Below are 17,974 nucleotides of genomic sequence, written 5' to 3' on the forward strand. Positions count from 1 at the left end.
AGGAAGGACGGTGGCATGTGACCGTGGGCTCTTCTCTCTTAATGGGTCAGAGAGAGACAAAGAGCTGCTGTGTCTGCATGGGAACTGGTTGTGGAAGGGCGGTGAGAGGGAGGTTACAAAAAGTAAAAAGAGAAGTTAAGACAAGGAAGAGAGTACAATCCAGCACCACAAATAACAACTAATAGTATAGTTATTTATAGATCTCTTATTTTTATTAGTAATCTATTTATACTGTAAAATCCATCCATCCATCATCTGTACCCCAGTAGTCACAATCACTAACCCACTGTTCTGCCTTCTGTAAAGTCCATTGCAAATTTTTCATACATTGCAGAGAAATCACTGGTGATTCTAATATTATTATTTATTCTGATATTATCCTACTAAGCCATGACAGTGTAACAATGACCCATGTGAGCAGCAAAAATTCACATATTTTCACTTTTTTTTTTTCCGGACACGTCAAAATGCCTTCTGTGGAAAAGTTTAATATTATGGTGTACCCTTGTCAAATATATTTTTATGAATGATACTGTACATACAATATTACACCACCACCAAAAACTAATCAGGCTGCTTTGTGATGGTCTCCTGCCAGGTCTCTGGCTAGTTTCTTTTCCACATAGTATTTTTCTACCCAGCGTTGAAACTTGAGTATTTTAGTGAGCTGATTGCTCCATCCAGTGGTCACATGTAGTTACTACACTTTGAGAGAACGCTGCACTACATGTACAATAAGCCACATATCTGATTTTAATGGTATTCCATAAATACATGATTAATTACCAATTAAAATAACTTTGCTTACTGTCATTTATGTTTGTATAGCACAAGGCATACCATGCCTCAGTTGTAGAGTATTAAGGATTTTGCAATAAATGACTGAAAAATGGTATGTGTAGTATGACATGGGCTGTGTCTCGCTCCAGTGCAGTGAAAACCAGAATCAAAACATCGTTTAGCCCTTAACAGTTTTTCTTCATGTTGAATATAAACAGGGTCCCCTGTAAGTCACAAATTCTTCGTTTTTTCCAAGGTTTGAATTAACACTTGTTCTGTTTGTTTACCGTTGGGTTATAGTGTGCGGTAAAAGAGGGTGGAGCGCTGTGGCCCTTTAGGCAGGGAAAGGAACTTGAGTTTCAGGTCTGTTCAGGTTAGGTGGTACGCCTTGTGGCTGTCTCTCTTCCTGTCTGGGAGGATTTAGTTTGCATGGATTGTAATAGTTGAATAGGAGTGCCTGTTGTTGTGTGTAAGGTTGTGCAGGAAGAAATTGATCTGGTAAGTCCCTACGGAGCATTTGTGCCTTTTTCCTCCTAGTTTTCATGATCTGTTTTAGTATATCTGTTCATTTGTTAGAACAGATTTTATCTGTGCTATTACCTTAGTATTTTTGCTTTACCAGATGGATTATGATTATTATTATTATTTCTTTTTTGTGGTTATAGGAATGTGATAGGTACAAAATTAATTTAAACCTCAATCTCTTATTGTTTTGGACCACTCTTGACTCATATTCTTCCACACCAGAGCCCTGATTCCTGGAATACACCTATCCATTTCTCTTTTAACAGTAAATCTTTTCTTTCAGCTGTTGTTGTAGAATAAAGGCTGCTATTGTTGAGATGGGTGGAGGTGGATGATGACCTCAGATGCTTTAGTCCCTTTGGATGAACCGACATAAATGCAGAACTGTATCTCTCTGTGTGCATATGCTAACAACAGATAGATATATATAATCTAGAAAGATTGTATGCTTTTTGAGCAACACATGACACAGTACTGATTCTCCCTGATCTGAACTTTTATGTCATGGGTGTTTGTTGATATTCTACATTTGCTTGCGTCATCAGTTTCCATGTAGTTTACAGTTGTGTGCACACACTTCATTGTGTTAGTGTTAGCAGGTGTTCACCTTCAGAACATCAGCCATGCCAGGTACAGCTAAGTGTTAATTTAAAGGACAAGACTGGCGATTCTGTGTGTGTTGTTATTTTCCCCACCTAAGAAATGATGAGCCTTGTGTTTCTCACCATAATGTATGTGAATCCAGAACTTTGTTTTGTATTGCATTTGTCAAAACACAGGAAAATAAAAAAAAAAGGAACTCACTGGCCTTATCCTTAGAGCGGCCCAATCCTTTGTGAAGGTGACTATTAACAAGAGGTCAACCTTGTCCCATGAGCAACACTCCCCTCATGCTTGCTGGGTCAACATGTGTGATCAACATGCAGCCTGTGTGAGGCAGAAGAAAAACACTCTTCAATAATTCATTTTCCACAGAGTTAAACAAGTAAAGACCTAAGTGACACTGCCAAAAAGAGGACTTAATATTTTTTTTTATTTTTTATTGCTTTTTTCCTTGCAACAGTATTTCCATTTTAAAATATCATGTGGATGAGCATTCCCCTTGACCACAGTTTTATACATTGCAATTGTGCACAGTCCATTGAAATCTAGTTTCCCATGTGTGTGTCTGTGTAAATGAATTTTTGCCATTACCACAGTTGGGCACACTAAAATTATACTCTTATGACTGTGTCATGGATGGTTGTGTGTATGTGGCTGTAACTGTATCTCCGTCTGTCTGTCTGACTTTGCACTTTGTGGTCCCTGCAAGTCAGTACGATGCAGAGTAAATACAAATTGATTTTGCACCCCATCTGTCTTCAGGACTTCCCCATGCCAACTCTCTAAAGCTGAAGTTCACCAACCAGGGTTGCTTTAAAAGAACATAGTTTTCCATAAAAGGAACAACAGTTAATTATTTCAAATCTAAGATGATAGCGTAAGTGCATATTGTTTTATAATAATGTATTTTTACATTTGATTCTGCTGTGGATAGAAGGATAGTCCTTAGACAGACTCAAGCTAATCCACCTAATTTTCTCCACCATATCAAACTCTATTAAGTACTAACTGCTATTGTTGCTAGCTTGTGTTGTTCTTTGCTTATTCTTTAACGAAATACTTCCTCATTTAAAAAAAAACAAAAAAAAACTGCCTGTTTGAAATTATATTATTGAGGCAAATTGTGGGTGATTTTGTTTAAGCACAAATCAAAAACTGGGCGTTACATCAGCTACATTTTCAGATCTGTGAAGACAAAAGCAGCCACACACTGGTCAGTAAACTCCGACCTATACGTCGTTTAACAAACAACTAAGATAACTGCACAGCCAGCACCTTACCAGGTTGCAAAAGACAACCGAGAACTGGCAACCTGTGCAGGTGTCCCATGGGCTTTCAAATCTGATCATCCAACCAAGAACCAGTGCAGATAAACTTATCGGGTTGGAGTGATTCAGCAGATGCTGAGGCCGGTGGACTACTTTAGGTCCAAATCAGTCCTTTCAGCTTTAATAGAGCAGGTGTGACTTGGGTGACTGGATTTGTGTTTGTCAGGTGATAAAGAGGATCAGTGTCATCCATGGTGGCCTAGTAAAAACCCCTGTGACTAGTTCACCTTCCTGTCACTTAATGTAGGACAAAGCAGGACAGAAAAACCCAACACCTGAGCAGCACCCGAGGGAGCTTTCAGTGGTGCTGGATTGCAGATTTGACCTATGCTATGGAGGCAGGACAAACGCAGAACCATTCCACCTAGTGAACTGCTCGAGCACTTTAGAGCATGTTTTTCTCGTTTCTTCCCTGACGACGATCCTGTGACATTTTGGCAGACTGCTGTGATCTTTCCACTGTCCCATCCACTCACGGGAGGAGGGGAAGAAGCAAACGTTTTAATGCATAAACTGATATAAAGTTAAATCAGGGTTTCATGTTGGTGTTTCAGTGCCTTAGAAGTGTCGGGTCTTGTCAGTCACCTCTGTGCTCTAGGGTTAATCCCCATAAAGTCACCAACATCCAGCTGAGCATTAAATGGCTCCACCTGGCCTTGTTTTTGAAAAGAAAAGAAAAATAGCAGTGTTCTGCACCTTCTCGTGTTCATCTTTCCAGCTATATCCATCAGTCCCAGTGTGCAGCTTTCCCTCTAAATGCTGCTTAAACATCGGGTTTCACACACTGACCTCTGACGTACCTATGTACCATACAGGTCTTTGTGAGCGAGCGATGCTCCAGGTAGTTTCCCAGCTCTGTTTTCAGGTTAAGTTCTCCCTGCAGTAGTCAAAGCTCCCACTAGATGGTGACAATACCATGTCATTGCGGTGTGCATCACACTTGTCCACATGGCGGTATGTCCCTTTACTCCTTCCATGACCATCTGATATGTGATTTGAGGATTCTGACAGTGGGGAATGTTTCTTTTAAATATTTCTATTATGATCCTTCTGGGCCTTGTAAAGAGTCCCAGGTGTTCCCAGCTCTGCAACATGCTTCCTGCCCCTCAGAAGCCCCTGAATGGAAAGATGGATCCTTCCTCAGATTGTGGAAGATTATGTGGTCATTCCCCTTTGAACACAACAAAAGGAAAAGGACTAATATTACAGTTCAGCATACCTAGAGTATTCTTACCCGTCCTCAGTCCCTGTTCCCCTGTCTGTCATTCCAATCACCAAGTCTTATGACAAAACCGTGCTGTAGTCCTCTCTGTGAAACACTGAAGTGCTGTGAGGTTCAGTCCCCTGTTCAAACTGGCCTGCTAGAGAGATTTTGTGGTCATGGCTCAAAGTGCTGCTTCTCTTCTCTGCTGGTCCTCTTAAACTATTGAAGTATTGGAGAGTACTAAACTCTCATTCTTCGGACTTTATTCAAATGCAAAGCTCATGTAATCTACTGACGAATCTGAACGAATTGGTGCTTTTGTGACATGGAAGCAGGGCTTTAAATTTGTCTCCCAGATCTTTTCCCGTTGGAAAATAATTTTTTTTCCTAAGTGTTGTTTGATGAATGTACCATATTTTGTACGTCTTAATCCAGAGGAAATCTATTCTTTTTTAACTGGTTCTCAACAACTTGCTTTACTGGCCATTCATGCAACTTCAGGACTGTATTGCTAGATGGTTTTTCCACAGTGCTCCCCCCGGAGTTTGCATTGCCCTAAGTTCATGTGGCATTTTGCTATATGGTCTGCTGTCTTGGCCAGTTTGAACTTTGACCTCTGTGTGTGGTTGTGCACTCGTGAGGCAGGATGCTATTTACTCCTGTGCAGCTCTCACTGTGGCGATACTGTATGACATTCTTTACAGCAAAAATATTTGAGGTGGACATGAAGCCATGCCACTTTAGACTTGAACTGATCAGATAATGGCACATAATACCTAAACACGTGTCCTAATGGGTTGAAAGGGTCTAGGTGTCACCACATGGTTTTAATTTATTGTGATTTAATGTCCCCACTGAGCCAGTTAACACTTGTCAACAACGCAGGGACTGCTGGTGTTTACTCTGAGTGTTTTCTTCCAGTAAAGTGTAATGCTAACAGGACCTCAAGGGCCTATGTTTTATAACTGAGCTTGATTGGGCCATGGCGTGGGAGCTGATATATAATGGACCATTAAGTTACTGTACATATTGTAAAGAGCTCAAGGCTCAAACCTTAATCATTCTCCCTTTCTTGGATAAAGCAGTACTGATGTGGATGCAGTGGCCTCTTAGGGTTTCTAGTTGAGAGATTGTGATAAATATAGTATACATTGAACAGATGTGGGGCTGTGGAGGTGTGGATAATAAACGTTCAAGACTCGACCGAGTCAAGGTTAGGGTGGAGTGACCCGTACAGAAGTCAACTTACTATCTGTCCTGCTGTAACTGCATTTGCTAGGGCTGTCGACAGGACCAGACCACTCGAGGATGAAACAAACACAGCTGAAGTTCTGACAAGTTTGTACCTACTTTGCAAACCACAATACACCAGATATGATCCAGCTGTGGAGCTGTTTCTAATCTGTATTTAATTTGGTATGTCTAAATCGAGTCTAAGCAAACTGCACTTTAGTACGAAAGTAATGCAGGTGTAATTAAAATCACCTTTTATTTAAATAGCCTGATGTCGTAAATCACAAATTTTCCTCCATGGTCTTGATATTTGTATGGAAGGTGAAATTAAAATGCATTTTGCTGTTAATTGTTTCATATGTAACTAAAATAAAGTCCTTTCATTGTCTAGGTTCAGATTAGTATGTATTACCATAACTGTACTGTACTGTACATACTGACTTTATGCTGTTGTGTATGTCCAGTGTGCAGCGCTAAATTTTATTTGTGTTCGTCATCCACTCTCTTCCTGTTCCTGCTCCATATATTTTCAGTCGGGCACTAGTATTTATGTCGTGTTGCCCTTTCATGCCTGTTTGATTTTTCATAGGTGTGTTACATTTGGTCTGTCGGTGGATAACGTTTCTCTTGATTCTGCTGGATGCTGAATAAAGTCTGGGATAGAAGTGTTTGCATGTCCGTGTGTGTGTGTGTTGTATTTGTGTCTCAGTGCATATGTATTTTGGTTCAAGTACAAAGCAGGATGTTCAACAGGAAAAAGTCCTGGGTTGTAAGGACCCAGAGTGAACTGTGAACATACTGTCAACAAACACACTGACTCAGTGAGTCATTCATCGTCAGCTGTTAACTACACAAAACTACATATTTGCGAGTGTGTTAGATATTCATATCCATGGCAACAGGCTCTGAGATCCCATAACACATACGGAAACATAAGCACGCACACAGGACAGTAGTTGACTGGCACACACGTGCATGTGGCCATTTTCTCATTTGACAAGTAGGCAATAAAATCTTGGTCTCTTGCAGGGTTCTATGGAATAAAGCCTGTTCTCAGATTCAGCTGGTCCCTGGGGAAGGCTACCAAGAAGTGCACTACTCTGACGCCCCATTGCCATTTTCCACAGCCTGTGGGGAACCAGGAAACAGCCATCAGGAGCTATGCCTGCCCTGGCCACCGGAGCTGGTCATGAGCCAGGTATGAATCCCTAAGCCAAAGATATTATCTGTAATGCAGGATTTTATGCATAAACTTAGTAAAAAAAAAAAGCACAAATTTGTCCATTATGCCAATCTTTAGTGCACATGCAGTAATGAAGGAATGCACCAATTGGGATCCTAGTTTGAGAATGAATATACAACATTGTTTTTTTGGAATAGACTTCCCATTTCGAATGGTGCCTGAATTTATTTTTTCAAATTACAAGCGAGTTCTTCTTGCTCATGCTGAGTTCTGCCTTGTAAAACTATTTTTTCAGCTATAGTAGACTTTTTAGCTGTTTGGGCATCGAAAGACACATTTATTGGAAAATTAAACAAAGTTCACTTTGACTTCATTTTGTTTCTTGCATCATTAAAAACACACTGCTCAACATCAGCAGTTTCACAGTACACTGCAATTTTTATATATATATATATATATATATATATATATATATATATATATATATAAATATATACACACACACACACCACGTTCCTCTTCAGGAATAGTATCTTCACTATCCTGAAGATACACATACATTCAAACATGCACACACTTTGCAGGGGATCAACCCAACAAGCTCAAAAGGAGACGCATTAAATCCGGCTCTGATGCATTGTGTGTGTGTGTGTGTGTGTGTGTGTGTGTGTGTGTGTGTGTGTGTGTGTGTGTGTGTGTGTGTGTGTGTGTGTGTGTGTGTGTGTGTGTGTGTGTGTGTGTGTGTGTGTGTGTGTGTGTGTGTGTGTGTGTGTGTGTGTGTGTGTGTGTGTGTGTGTGTTATTGTAGCTCCTGTTATACTAGAAATGTGTGCAGACAAAGTAGAACGCCAGACCATCAATTAGGATTAGAGTCATTTTGGGCAATTACTGGCAAGGAGTCAGGTTTCCAAATAAAACATGTAAGGTCTTCCTGCTTGTCCATTATGATCCTGTGAAGTAGTCGTGCAGGTAAACAAGATGTGCAAAGAAATGTCAGTAAAACAGATGATCAAGAATAAAAGTTGATTTGAGAATTGATTTAGATCAGATTTAATTATGAAAAGTCAAAGTTGTATTATTAGCACTCTATGCTGAAAATGAAAGGACGGTTTCCCTAAGTAGGAATGGGATCCAGAGTCCAGAATCATCTGAATTAAAGAGAAGAGAAAAGAAAAAGTGAAGAGAATGTGGGTTTATATCCCAAGTCTTTGCCTTCCAATGTATTGGTTGCCAATAATTAGAGATGTAGCCGCAACATAATCTTCTATTCTGTATCAATCAGCCATCTGCAGCATCAACAGCAGACCCAACAATAAAATCTCATAAAACTGGCCTTAAATTATGACCAGGGGGAGTGACTGTGCTGGATTACTTGGTTACTGTGGACTCATTTTACTATGTGCCTCTTTATAAGTTCTTTGGAAGTAGATTAATGACATGGTTTTAGTTGGAAATGCTAGCCCTACTCGTGGCAAATTGTTTCTAAGCCCTTCTCTCTGTTCTCCAACATTCAAAGAACCCTTCCCCATGCTTTGTGAGGTCGTGGTGTGACCTGTTGTTGGCTGCTGTTCTTCATTCACAAACACACATTAATTCACATTCTAACAAGGCAGCCAAGAAGAGACAGAAAATGAGCGTTTAACTGTGGAAACATTTAACATGATGGATAAAAGGAAGCCTTCTCCACACAGAGACGTTTAGACAATAAGTCAATTAACCTGAACGCCGTGCACGGCGGCAGCAGTAAAGCTTTGCAACTGCCCTCCAGCTGCTGCCGTCAAGGTGATCGCTCAGCAGGACTTTGATTCGATTTAGGGAACAAGTAGTTCCAAGCCACGCAAGCGAAATGCCCTCCAAAATCTCTGATGTGGTATCAGAGATTCTGGACCCGGCCACAGGTCAAGGTTTCAGGTTGTCCCCATTAATTTGTCGCTTGTCTGTATCTACCAGCATCATAAGGTATCCAATAAGTGATGCCTCCATGCCCAGGTGACACGTGTTTATGTACAGAGAAGGGCTCCGACAGCATTCAGACATAAGTGTGGTTTATCCATGCACAGCCCTGGAGGAGGTGGGCGACTACACATGGAAATCTTTTGATAGGAGAACTCTTTTACCAGATATGCTACCCTGCATGTGTGTGGAGCCATAGATGAGCGATTCCAGCCGTCGTATTTTCTCCATATCCCCTTATTGGAGAAGGCTGTGGCTGTATAGTGATACTGGGTACTTAGTTACATGCAGATGTTTCCATGATAAAGCTATCTGTGACTTCACTGCATTAATCCAACGTTCTCAGACTCTTGTGTAGAACAAACGGACACAGAAACAATAAGTTTAGCAGTGAGATAAGAATATAGCCATATTGTTTTCGTCTTATAAAGGTTAACAGTAAAATTTTCCATCCTGATTTCAATGATCCTGAGCATCTGGTCTTGGCAACTTGTTGGAGACACTGGGGAGGACTTTGTTCTTGGAGGGATAGGGAGGAGTTCCTCTGGGAGCTTTCAGCCTTTTTTTGTGGTCCTTGGCCAGGAGCTGGATCTGTACTGCAATATAAGGATTTGTTACCATTTGAACTCCCAGTTTCCTGTTCAGCAAAACTAAAATCCCCATGTCATTTTACAATAATAATAATAATAATAATGATAATATTAATAATAGTGATACAAAAAGTATAAGCAGCTAAAGGGAGCAGATGTAAAGAAACAGATTCTATTGACTGAGGCAGACTTTTATTTGGTTGAATATGAATAAGTGTTTCTCTTTTTAAGATGACATCCTCCAGGGAGTAAATTGGTCACTGGTGGGCAGAAAATGGCCGTGGCTTTGGACAGAACATGCAGGCCTTTTCCAGAAACTCTGCTGCTGTTTCATTGCCACAGTAAGTAGAGGTGGCAGGTCATTTGGATCTGGCTAGTTTGTTGTGGCTTCTGTGTTTTGTCTACACTGTTAGAAAGAACCTAAGCTTAGCCATTTCAAATTGGGCCACTTACATTTCAGCAGGGAAAGAGAAGTTCTGGTTGCCACTGCCAAACCTTCCCAAAGACTTGAGGACCTTCTCTCCTGGCAAACAGTAGACCGGCACTTTGTTTAATTTTCTTAACGACGACACCGTCTCTGTCTGGCTGTCTTTTTGTCTTCCCAGAGTGTTTCATCTTTTCTCCATATTAACTTTTCTAACTCTGGTTTCCCTTGTATGCCATGTGTTGCTTCAGTCTCTTCAGCCCTGCTGCAGGTGCTTCCACACTGTCCTTACTTGTTTGTCGTTTGTCACTGAATACAGACTGTATATTGGTTAGAACTGTTCTTTTAGCCTCATCAGAGGCTCCAGGTGAGGCACCTAAAATAGGTCATTTAATGGTGTGTTTTAAATAAGATGAAACTGAGTACATTCTGTTAGCTCTGACATGCAACTGTTATAAGGTCCTACATGCTGGAGTCTTTATACTTCCCTGCATAAAGCATGATTTGGTGATGGGTGATTGCACCTTGACTGGCCCATGGTACTTGAAGTCATTTTTCAATGACTATCACTACTATCTTACAAAGTATTCATATTTGTTTCTCTCCCAGCGATGCAGTTATTCAGAGACAATGGCATTGAAATATGATTGAGGATGATTTTGGAGAAGAGCCTTATGTATGATCCTGCCCTTCCCTGGTCTACTTTTGATATATCCAAAGTAGAAACATTGCTTTTCCTTCCTTCCTGCAACTTTTCCTTTCATTTGGCACCTGAGTCAGGTTAATATGTCTTTCCGCCCACACTCTGTCTAGACTTTCTCCCTTCGAATGAAAACATGTTTGCATAAAACGCAGGAATCATCATCACTTAAACAATTGTCCTTTCATGGTGTTCCCTCTCATCTCGGTCTTAAACGTTCCTCTTCTTCTGTCTGTGCACAGACTTTCATTTAGCTGTCACTTATGTCACTATATAAGATCTATGTTTCAGATCTTCTCTTCACTTTTGTTTTGGTCCTTACTCCTTCTCTTACTCCAACTCTTTTTTTTTTTTTAAAGATCGAATAAGGAGGTGAAGGCTATACACCCTTGCTGCCTCCCCTGTTTGCCACCACTTCTCAGTGTTTGAAATATGGTCTTAGAAAATGAAGGGCGCTGTGCTGTGTGTTCTGCAGTAGTTAGAAAGTATTTATCCCTCTGAAAGGCTCCAGGACGCTGTGAAAGGCACTATCTTGGTAATCTAATCTTGGTGAATGCTACATTTTACAGACTCAGTGTTATTATTATTTTTTTTAATAATCTTGGAAGCTGCATGTGTTTGACATTTTGTTATTGGTCTGTCTGATAGGGTTGTGAAATTAATCAAATTTTCATTTCAGCACCAAACGATCAATGTAAACAAGAAAACCTGATTAGTTCCACACTTTTGCCGCTTCTGTAGCATAAAATCAATGAGGCAACTTGTGCATGATATCTGGTGCTATTTAAAAAGCAGTGTGAGTGAAAATGGAAGAAAGAGAGCAGCAGCAGCGGTTCAGCAAAAAAACAAAACAAAACAAAAAAGATAGAACCAATTCCTTTTTCTGGAAACTGACATTGATCCAAAACACAGTAAAGAAGATTGTTTTTTTTTAAATGTAGCGTGTTGCCAAAGTCAGTGTAATCGTGATTGATTTTAATATTAACCAAAATAATCTTGATTATAATTTTTTTTCCATAATTGCAGCAGCACTTCTCTCTACGTATACAGGTCATTTCTTTTTTCACAGCTTAAAATTCTTAAGAAGTTTTCCACAATAACAGGACTAGTGTTTTTATATGATAACTGAGGAAGATTAAATAGACGTTCAGCACCTAGGAGAGAGTGAAGTGTACAGCAGACATAGACTTTGTCTTTCTCTATGTAATTCAGGATTAAAGGGTAGAAGTTAGGTCCATACAGGCCGACATGTGCCCTCAGTGTGTTGTAGATTTAATGTCATGGTAAGTGGAATATTTTACAACCTCTGTTGTGAGCTTGCTCCTTATAATCTAATCATTTTTCACTGCTCTAGAAAAACCCCTGAGGTTGTTGACCTGTGTCCAATGATATTTACTGCGTTTCATTATCTTGGAGTTTTATTTCTGTGAAAAAGACTGTGATTTTCTGTAACCTCTGTGGAGGTGTTGGCGTGAGAGTGGAAGTGCTCTTTGGCAGTTTAAGTGGTCACTTCCTCCATGTGGGAAGCTTTGGAGGGCCTGGGCTCTCTGAAGACTCTTTAGGTCATTCTGTGCAACATCACATGCTGGTTTGGGCTGGGCTGCTTCGGCACTGGCCACAACAGAACATAGTGGTCCGCTACAAGACACTGCCAGGTCCGCTACACACAGTTGCCACACGAGAGGGTCCAGAATAGTCCGGCCAAAACAAATCAAATAAAGCCAGACCAGCCCTGCAAGAACCAAGTTGGTCCACCCCTTAGTGGTTAAGAGTTGGTGCAGTCTGGTTTCTTTTTTTCTTTTCTTCCCGTGCTCACATTTTCTGTCACTGAGTGTTTTGGATGTTTGTAGAACTATACATGTGTCCAGAGATATGACCCTGGATTTGTTTCTCTCTCCACTTTTGTTAGTGTCCTCACACCATGATTTTACCGCTACTGTTGTTTTTGGTTCATTTCTTCTCGTTCTGCCTCAGTTTCTCCTCTTCACTTGTACAGCTATACAATCTCATATTTAATTTCAGCTTTGCAGAGTCTCTGTTTAGCTCTTGGCTCCTGTACAGCTCTTTCTGTTGTTGTCTGAAGCCTTTTGTTTTCTCAGGGTCATGGGGTTCAGTCTGACACAGTGACTCCAGAAGGCAAATACAGTGGCAGCTTGTCTTAAACCTATTTTTCCCCTTAAGTTGTTATCACTAATCAGCTAAAGGAATTGATGTTCTTTCCATAAATCCTCCAATGAGTCTGTTTAGGTCTTTCCAACATGGACAGTGAAGAGCTGTTGTCAGAAAGAATAAAAAGTTGAATCACTGTGAGTGTAGACAGGAGGAGTGACTTCACACCTGGGAGAAATAATGCTTTGGGACTCTCATTCTCCCCTTCCCTTGTTCCACTCATCCCCTCCTACCAGTATCTCAGGACTGCCATTAGTAATGACATTACCATATATCTTCCCCCCACTCTCATGTCTTTCCTTTCCCTCACCTCATCCTGACTTCTGTCTCTTCAAATCTTTTAAAAAAAATATATTATGTGAGATGTTCTGTTGGGACTTCAGCTTGTAAATGATGGAGGAGGGCAGTGGCTCACAAGCAGACCTGTCTTAGCTAAAGTGGTAGAAAGTTTCTGGTGATGAGAACCACAGAACCAGGCATCAGATGATTGCATAGCAAAGACAAAATATCACACACCAAGCTTGAGTAAAACCACTGTGGTTACAGTAAAATTGGTGTGCATATGTTTTGTGTAAAATCTGTTATGTTCAGTGGCTTTTTATCTCCTTTGTTATGCTTCTTTCTTTACCACTGAACCTTTGCAGCAGTAAGATACAAGGCACTAACATTGCAGGCAGTGCAGTGCGCTGAAGAACAGGAATATCATTTTGATATATCTTGTGTGTCGTGCAAAAGTCTCAGCGAGTCAAACCTCAAATCACCTCCAAATGGAAAGCAGAGGGCCGAGAGTGGCAGATGACACTCCATCCATCTAATTGGCCAGCGGCAGCACATGACGTGAGCTGATTTAGTCAGCCATGGCTTTCCAGCCAAACGTCCTGAACTTCCAGCATACACTTGGTCTAAACAGCCCGCCTGCCAGTTCAGTCAGCTCATCCAGCCAACGTCAACCATTGTTTTCGATCAATCATTCTCAGATATGAATTACTGCAGTTGTGTCTGTGAAGCTTATTTTCTCTCTGTTCTTCTCTATTCTCTGTTGCTCTTTCATCTAATAAAAGACGTGCTCGGAGAGGTAACAAAGCTGCTCAGGTTTTTGACTTTCAGTGGTTCTGCCTTGAATGTGTTCCTCAGTGTTATTTCAAAGGCTTTCAAGCACAGTGGCACTGTCTGAATTGGTAAAGATGCCTTTGATACATGTAACCCAGCCTTACTGCTCTTTATGTGCCTCACCTTTAATGTATCTTCTGGTTTAGAGGATCATGGCCACGCTGACGACCAGAATAAGCACGTATCTGCTGCTACTCTCCATCAGTTTTGCTCAAGTACTTTGTTATCTTTGGAAAGATCCCCACTCACTTACTGGTTTTGTGCTTTCTCCCTCTCAGGCCTTCACCTCCCTAATCTTGAAACCATCAGTTCCCCAGTCTGGTTCTCTTTAAAGTGTTTTGAAATATTCAGTCATTTAATAAGCTGGGTTAGTAGAGCCCAAAAGGCCTTACCAGTTTTGAGCATGTGTTGTTCTGAGGAGCTTCTCAGTCAGCTATGATCATGCAGATCCATCTAGTCTGTTTCCTTTCACTAACAAATTTTGCTTACGTTGTGTATAAAAGCAGAAGTCTGTTGTCTTTGTGTGTTCATGGCATTATTTGTACGTAAGCCTGTTCACCTTCCTTAAAAGTTCATTTCATTTAAGCTTTCTGTATTTAAAAACGCTAAAGTGACAGAAGCCCCTCTGCGTGCTTCAAAAAAAAGTATTTAGCAAACACACTTTACACTTTAGTCAGGTTTGATTGTTTACAGGCAGGGACGTGGATGGAAAACCTCCTGAGGCATGTGCCATCTGTTTATTTGTAAAAAGAAGGTTCATATTAATCTTTGCAGCTGATTTAAAAAGTGGTATTTTTAGTTGGAGTTTTTGGAGTTGTTTCTGAAACTGCAGAAAGGGCTAGGACAATAGTGAGGTCAGGGACTAATGCTTCATTGCTCTTGTGTTTCCTTTTGCTGCCAGTGAAAAGAAGAAGAGCGGTCTTAGAAAGTTTCTTTTTCTGTTGAATCTAACTCGAAGCCATTTCAGATGTGTTTATTTGTGTGTATATCTTTTAAATTGGTGCATCTGAGCCACTGTAGCCCTCATAGTGTAGTCATTTATGAATATGTTAACACACGTTTGTTGTGTGTGTCTCTCTGTTTGTGTGCAAATGTTTTGTTTATGATTAAACTACAAGTGTATGCACATCTGTTTATATGTGTACTCGTACATCCAGGCATTCATAAGTCCTAGAGCCGTTAAAACCATCTGTTTCTTCTTCCCCTCTTCAGGTCTGTATGAACTGCTGGCGGCTCTGCCCTCCCAGCTGCACCCCCATGTCAGCTGCCCAGAAGACAACACCTTCCTCCAAGACATGTTTGGAGAGAGGAGCCTCCACTCACTGGTCAAGGTAAAACAAAAACGCACCTCTTTCTTTCATAGCACGAAACCTAACTCTCATGTTTTTAAATTATTTTTTCTTTTAATTTTTCAGATTTTAATACCAGTCGCAGTACTATATGAATATTTAAATTCTATGAGTAATCTCACTAATTCATTAACAAATACAGTTCTGTTGATATGTTCAGTAGAATAAAAGTTTAAAATTCATTCAGTCATCCATCTAAATGTACACATGTAATATGAATTTTCACATTGGATCTGGAATCAGGAAATATTCTGCCTTACCTGAGTTTACATTCACATCCTTCCTCATGTGGGGCAGGAGAAAGTCTTATCCTCTGTCTCTTAACTCCCAGGGGTCGACAAACGTTTTGTGGCATCTTCTCCTGATAACGCCGAAACAAACTATTAACAAAAAAACAAAATTATTCCGTCAGTTTTGATCGTACAGATAAAAGCAATATATCATTCAAATCTGTAAAGGGTCTAGTTTTATTTGTATACCCTCATAATAACAACAAAACAATGTGCTTTTGTAAAATAAAGAAAGCCGACAGGGTGCGCTCTCGGTCTTTTCTGTTTGTCATCTCTCTTCACAGACACGTAAATAAAACAACCAGAATCTCAGCGAATACTTGGCTCATAAAAATAAGAATTATATGGCTAGAAAGCTTGAAATGTTTTCTTATAAATGAAACAGTTCAAGTTGAAAACAAATCAACACTTTTTATTTAATAAGAAGTACGTTTTCACTTCATTACAGCTAATTTGATTCCGCCTTGTACTCTGTTCACTTTTCACATGTAAATTATCTGGATTGACACCTGACACTCTGCCTGCAGACTCCCTGCCAATCAACCGTACGTTGATGTTTCTTAGGAATGACGGAGGAAAAGTACGCTATAAAACAGTAATTTGAGAGAGTTGACTTAAAGTACAGTGCGGAGTTATAATATTAAACCTCCGGTGTCCCCTGTTAGCATTGTATGCCTTGTATATGCTCTCCAATTTGAAAAGATGTCCAACATTGATTTTTTTTTTTTTTTTTTGTGCAAGTAAATAAATATTCCCCCCTTTGGTGAGCCCTCATTCTCTGCAGCCAGAATCACTTTGCACAGAGATGCTTGAAAGAGAAAAGCTTCTTTACAGAAATCTGTACTGTGTAAGCGTGTTTGTTCAGGATCTAGGGTTATAACTTGCCAGTATGAGTGTGTAAAATTCCCTTAGTTATGGCATACCTCAGATGCTGAAGCAAAACCCTGATGTCGAGACTGGAGGAAACCAGAAGGGTTTCGGTTGATTCGTGGATTGTTATGGATGGCCAAAGAATAAGGCATCTTGACCATGGATAATGATGGGCAGGGCCTGTGCATGTTCAGACTCTCTTTCTTTCTGGCCCCAAAGAAAACACTGCATAGTATGTAGCAGATAGAATGGTGCTAATGAAGGTGGCATTATGTTTCTGTGATATTTAGCCAGGCACAAGGGTGGAGTTCCCAGATTTCACCTAGCCCTCAAACCACCCCTGATTATATCTTGCTAATCTTTCAAATGCAACTCAGAAAAGAAGAGTTTCAGTGCTGTTCAGACAAGAGTGCCATAACCTCTCAGGCTATTTCCCTTGGGTATGTCATGCTTTGCACTAATTGCTAGAACTTGTCAACAAAGTAGATAATTTCCCTCTACAGTTATCTCCATCAGGTGCACCGTAAGGACTACAGAAGAATCTAAGCATGAAGGAAAAGTTCTGGATCTACTTTAAGCTTTGTATAGTGACCGACGGAATCAGATTTGAATTAGGGTGCAAGCAACCGAGCTGGAACTGCTGTTCCTTTGCACTAAAAGGTTGTTCAGACAACTCAGCTGTCCACGGTTGTCTCCCTTTGGAGATACTTCAGGCATGTTAAACTGGGAGGACAGTTTGGTACAGAACCAGAACTGGCCTTGGAGTACAGTGGGCTACCTGAGGTGGAACTGGAGAAAGCATCTAGGGAGGAATATCTGGAACACTTTGGTGAATGTCCTCACCATATGAGTGGTAATGGCATAAACTGTCTCTGAAACACGAACCAGACAGACAGGGAGATCATGAAAGTTGAACCTGGTGATAATGTGACTATCACTATGAACATCATATTTTCTTCATGTTCCAACTAATAACTGAGAAGCTTTCACTCGACCCATGTCACAAGTATCACTCAATTCAATTCTCAATCCCAAACAATACACTTCCTATGAAATTAAATGATCAAATGCGTCAGCATAACATCGAGGAACCTTATTGTTGCCAGAAAGAGCTTGTACTACCTGTTTTCCTTTTCTTTGTATTGGAGAGAACATGAACTGATTTAGCATTGCTTATTGTTAACATGGAGACGTAAGTGGAAACCACCCTGCTCTAGACAGGCGGAACTATATGTTTCCTCTGCTTTCTACTTGGTACTATAATGTGAGCCAACCTGTCAGCTAGTGAGCCAAATGAGCAGACTTTGAATCATACGGGGCTGGTTCAACCATTGAGACCGACACTCAGATGCAACGTTCAAGTGCACATGGTTAACTTCAGTAGCACATCATTTAAAAAACCCTTAATTGTCCCCTTCCTCTAAAACCCCACCTTTGATTCCCCAAGGCTGTGAGGGGGATACTTTGGGAAAGGCTAAATAGCAGTGAGAAAACACACACGTCATGTTAATCTGACAGACTCCACAGCTCAGGTCGCTCATATGGAAACACTTAGGCCTTACCTGCGTAATAACGGATCCTCAGTTACTGGTCAGTCTGTCTGGGTGGAGGGAGAAGGCCCAGAGGATGTGTCAGAGATACAAAAAAAGACAAGAAAGAAGAGA

General features: G+C 40.6%; 1 protein-coding gene across 3 annotated transcripts in view; it reads left to right on the forward strand.

Moving 5' to 3' along the window:
* Positions 1-17,974, forward strand: part of mpp7a (MAGUK p55 scaffold protein 7a) — an 82,040-nt gene that overhangs the window by 8,677 nt on the left and 55,389 nt on the right. The window contains exons 1-3 of one of the 3 annotated variants that reach the window (XM_026292258.1): positions 1,218-1,278; positions 6,703-6,871; positions 15,014-15,132. In XM_026292258.1, coding sequence (XP_026148043.1) covers positions 6,835-6,871; positions 15,014-15,132 — 156 coding nt within the window. In that variant the 5' untranslated portion in view covers positions 1,218-1,278; positions 6,703-6,834. Of the gene's footprint in view, positions 1-1,217; positions 1,279-6,702; positions 6,872-9,633; positions 9,740-15,013; positions 15,133-17,974 lie in introns of those variants that run through there. The other 2 variants (XM_026292257.1, XM_026292256.1) reach the window with 2 other exon arrangements.

Source organism: Mastacembelus armatus, chromosome 20, assembly GCF_900324485.2.
Source record: "Mastacembelus armatus chromosome 20, fMasArm1.2, whole genome shotgun sequence".
In the NCBI taxonomy this organism is placed as follows: domain Eukaryota; kingdom Metazoa; phylum Chordata; class Actinopteri; order Synbranchiformes; family Mastacembelidae; genus Mastacembelus; species Mastacembelus armatus.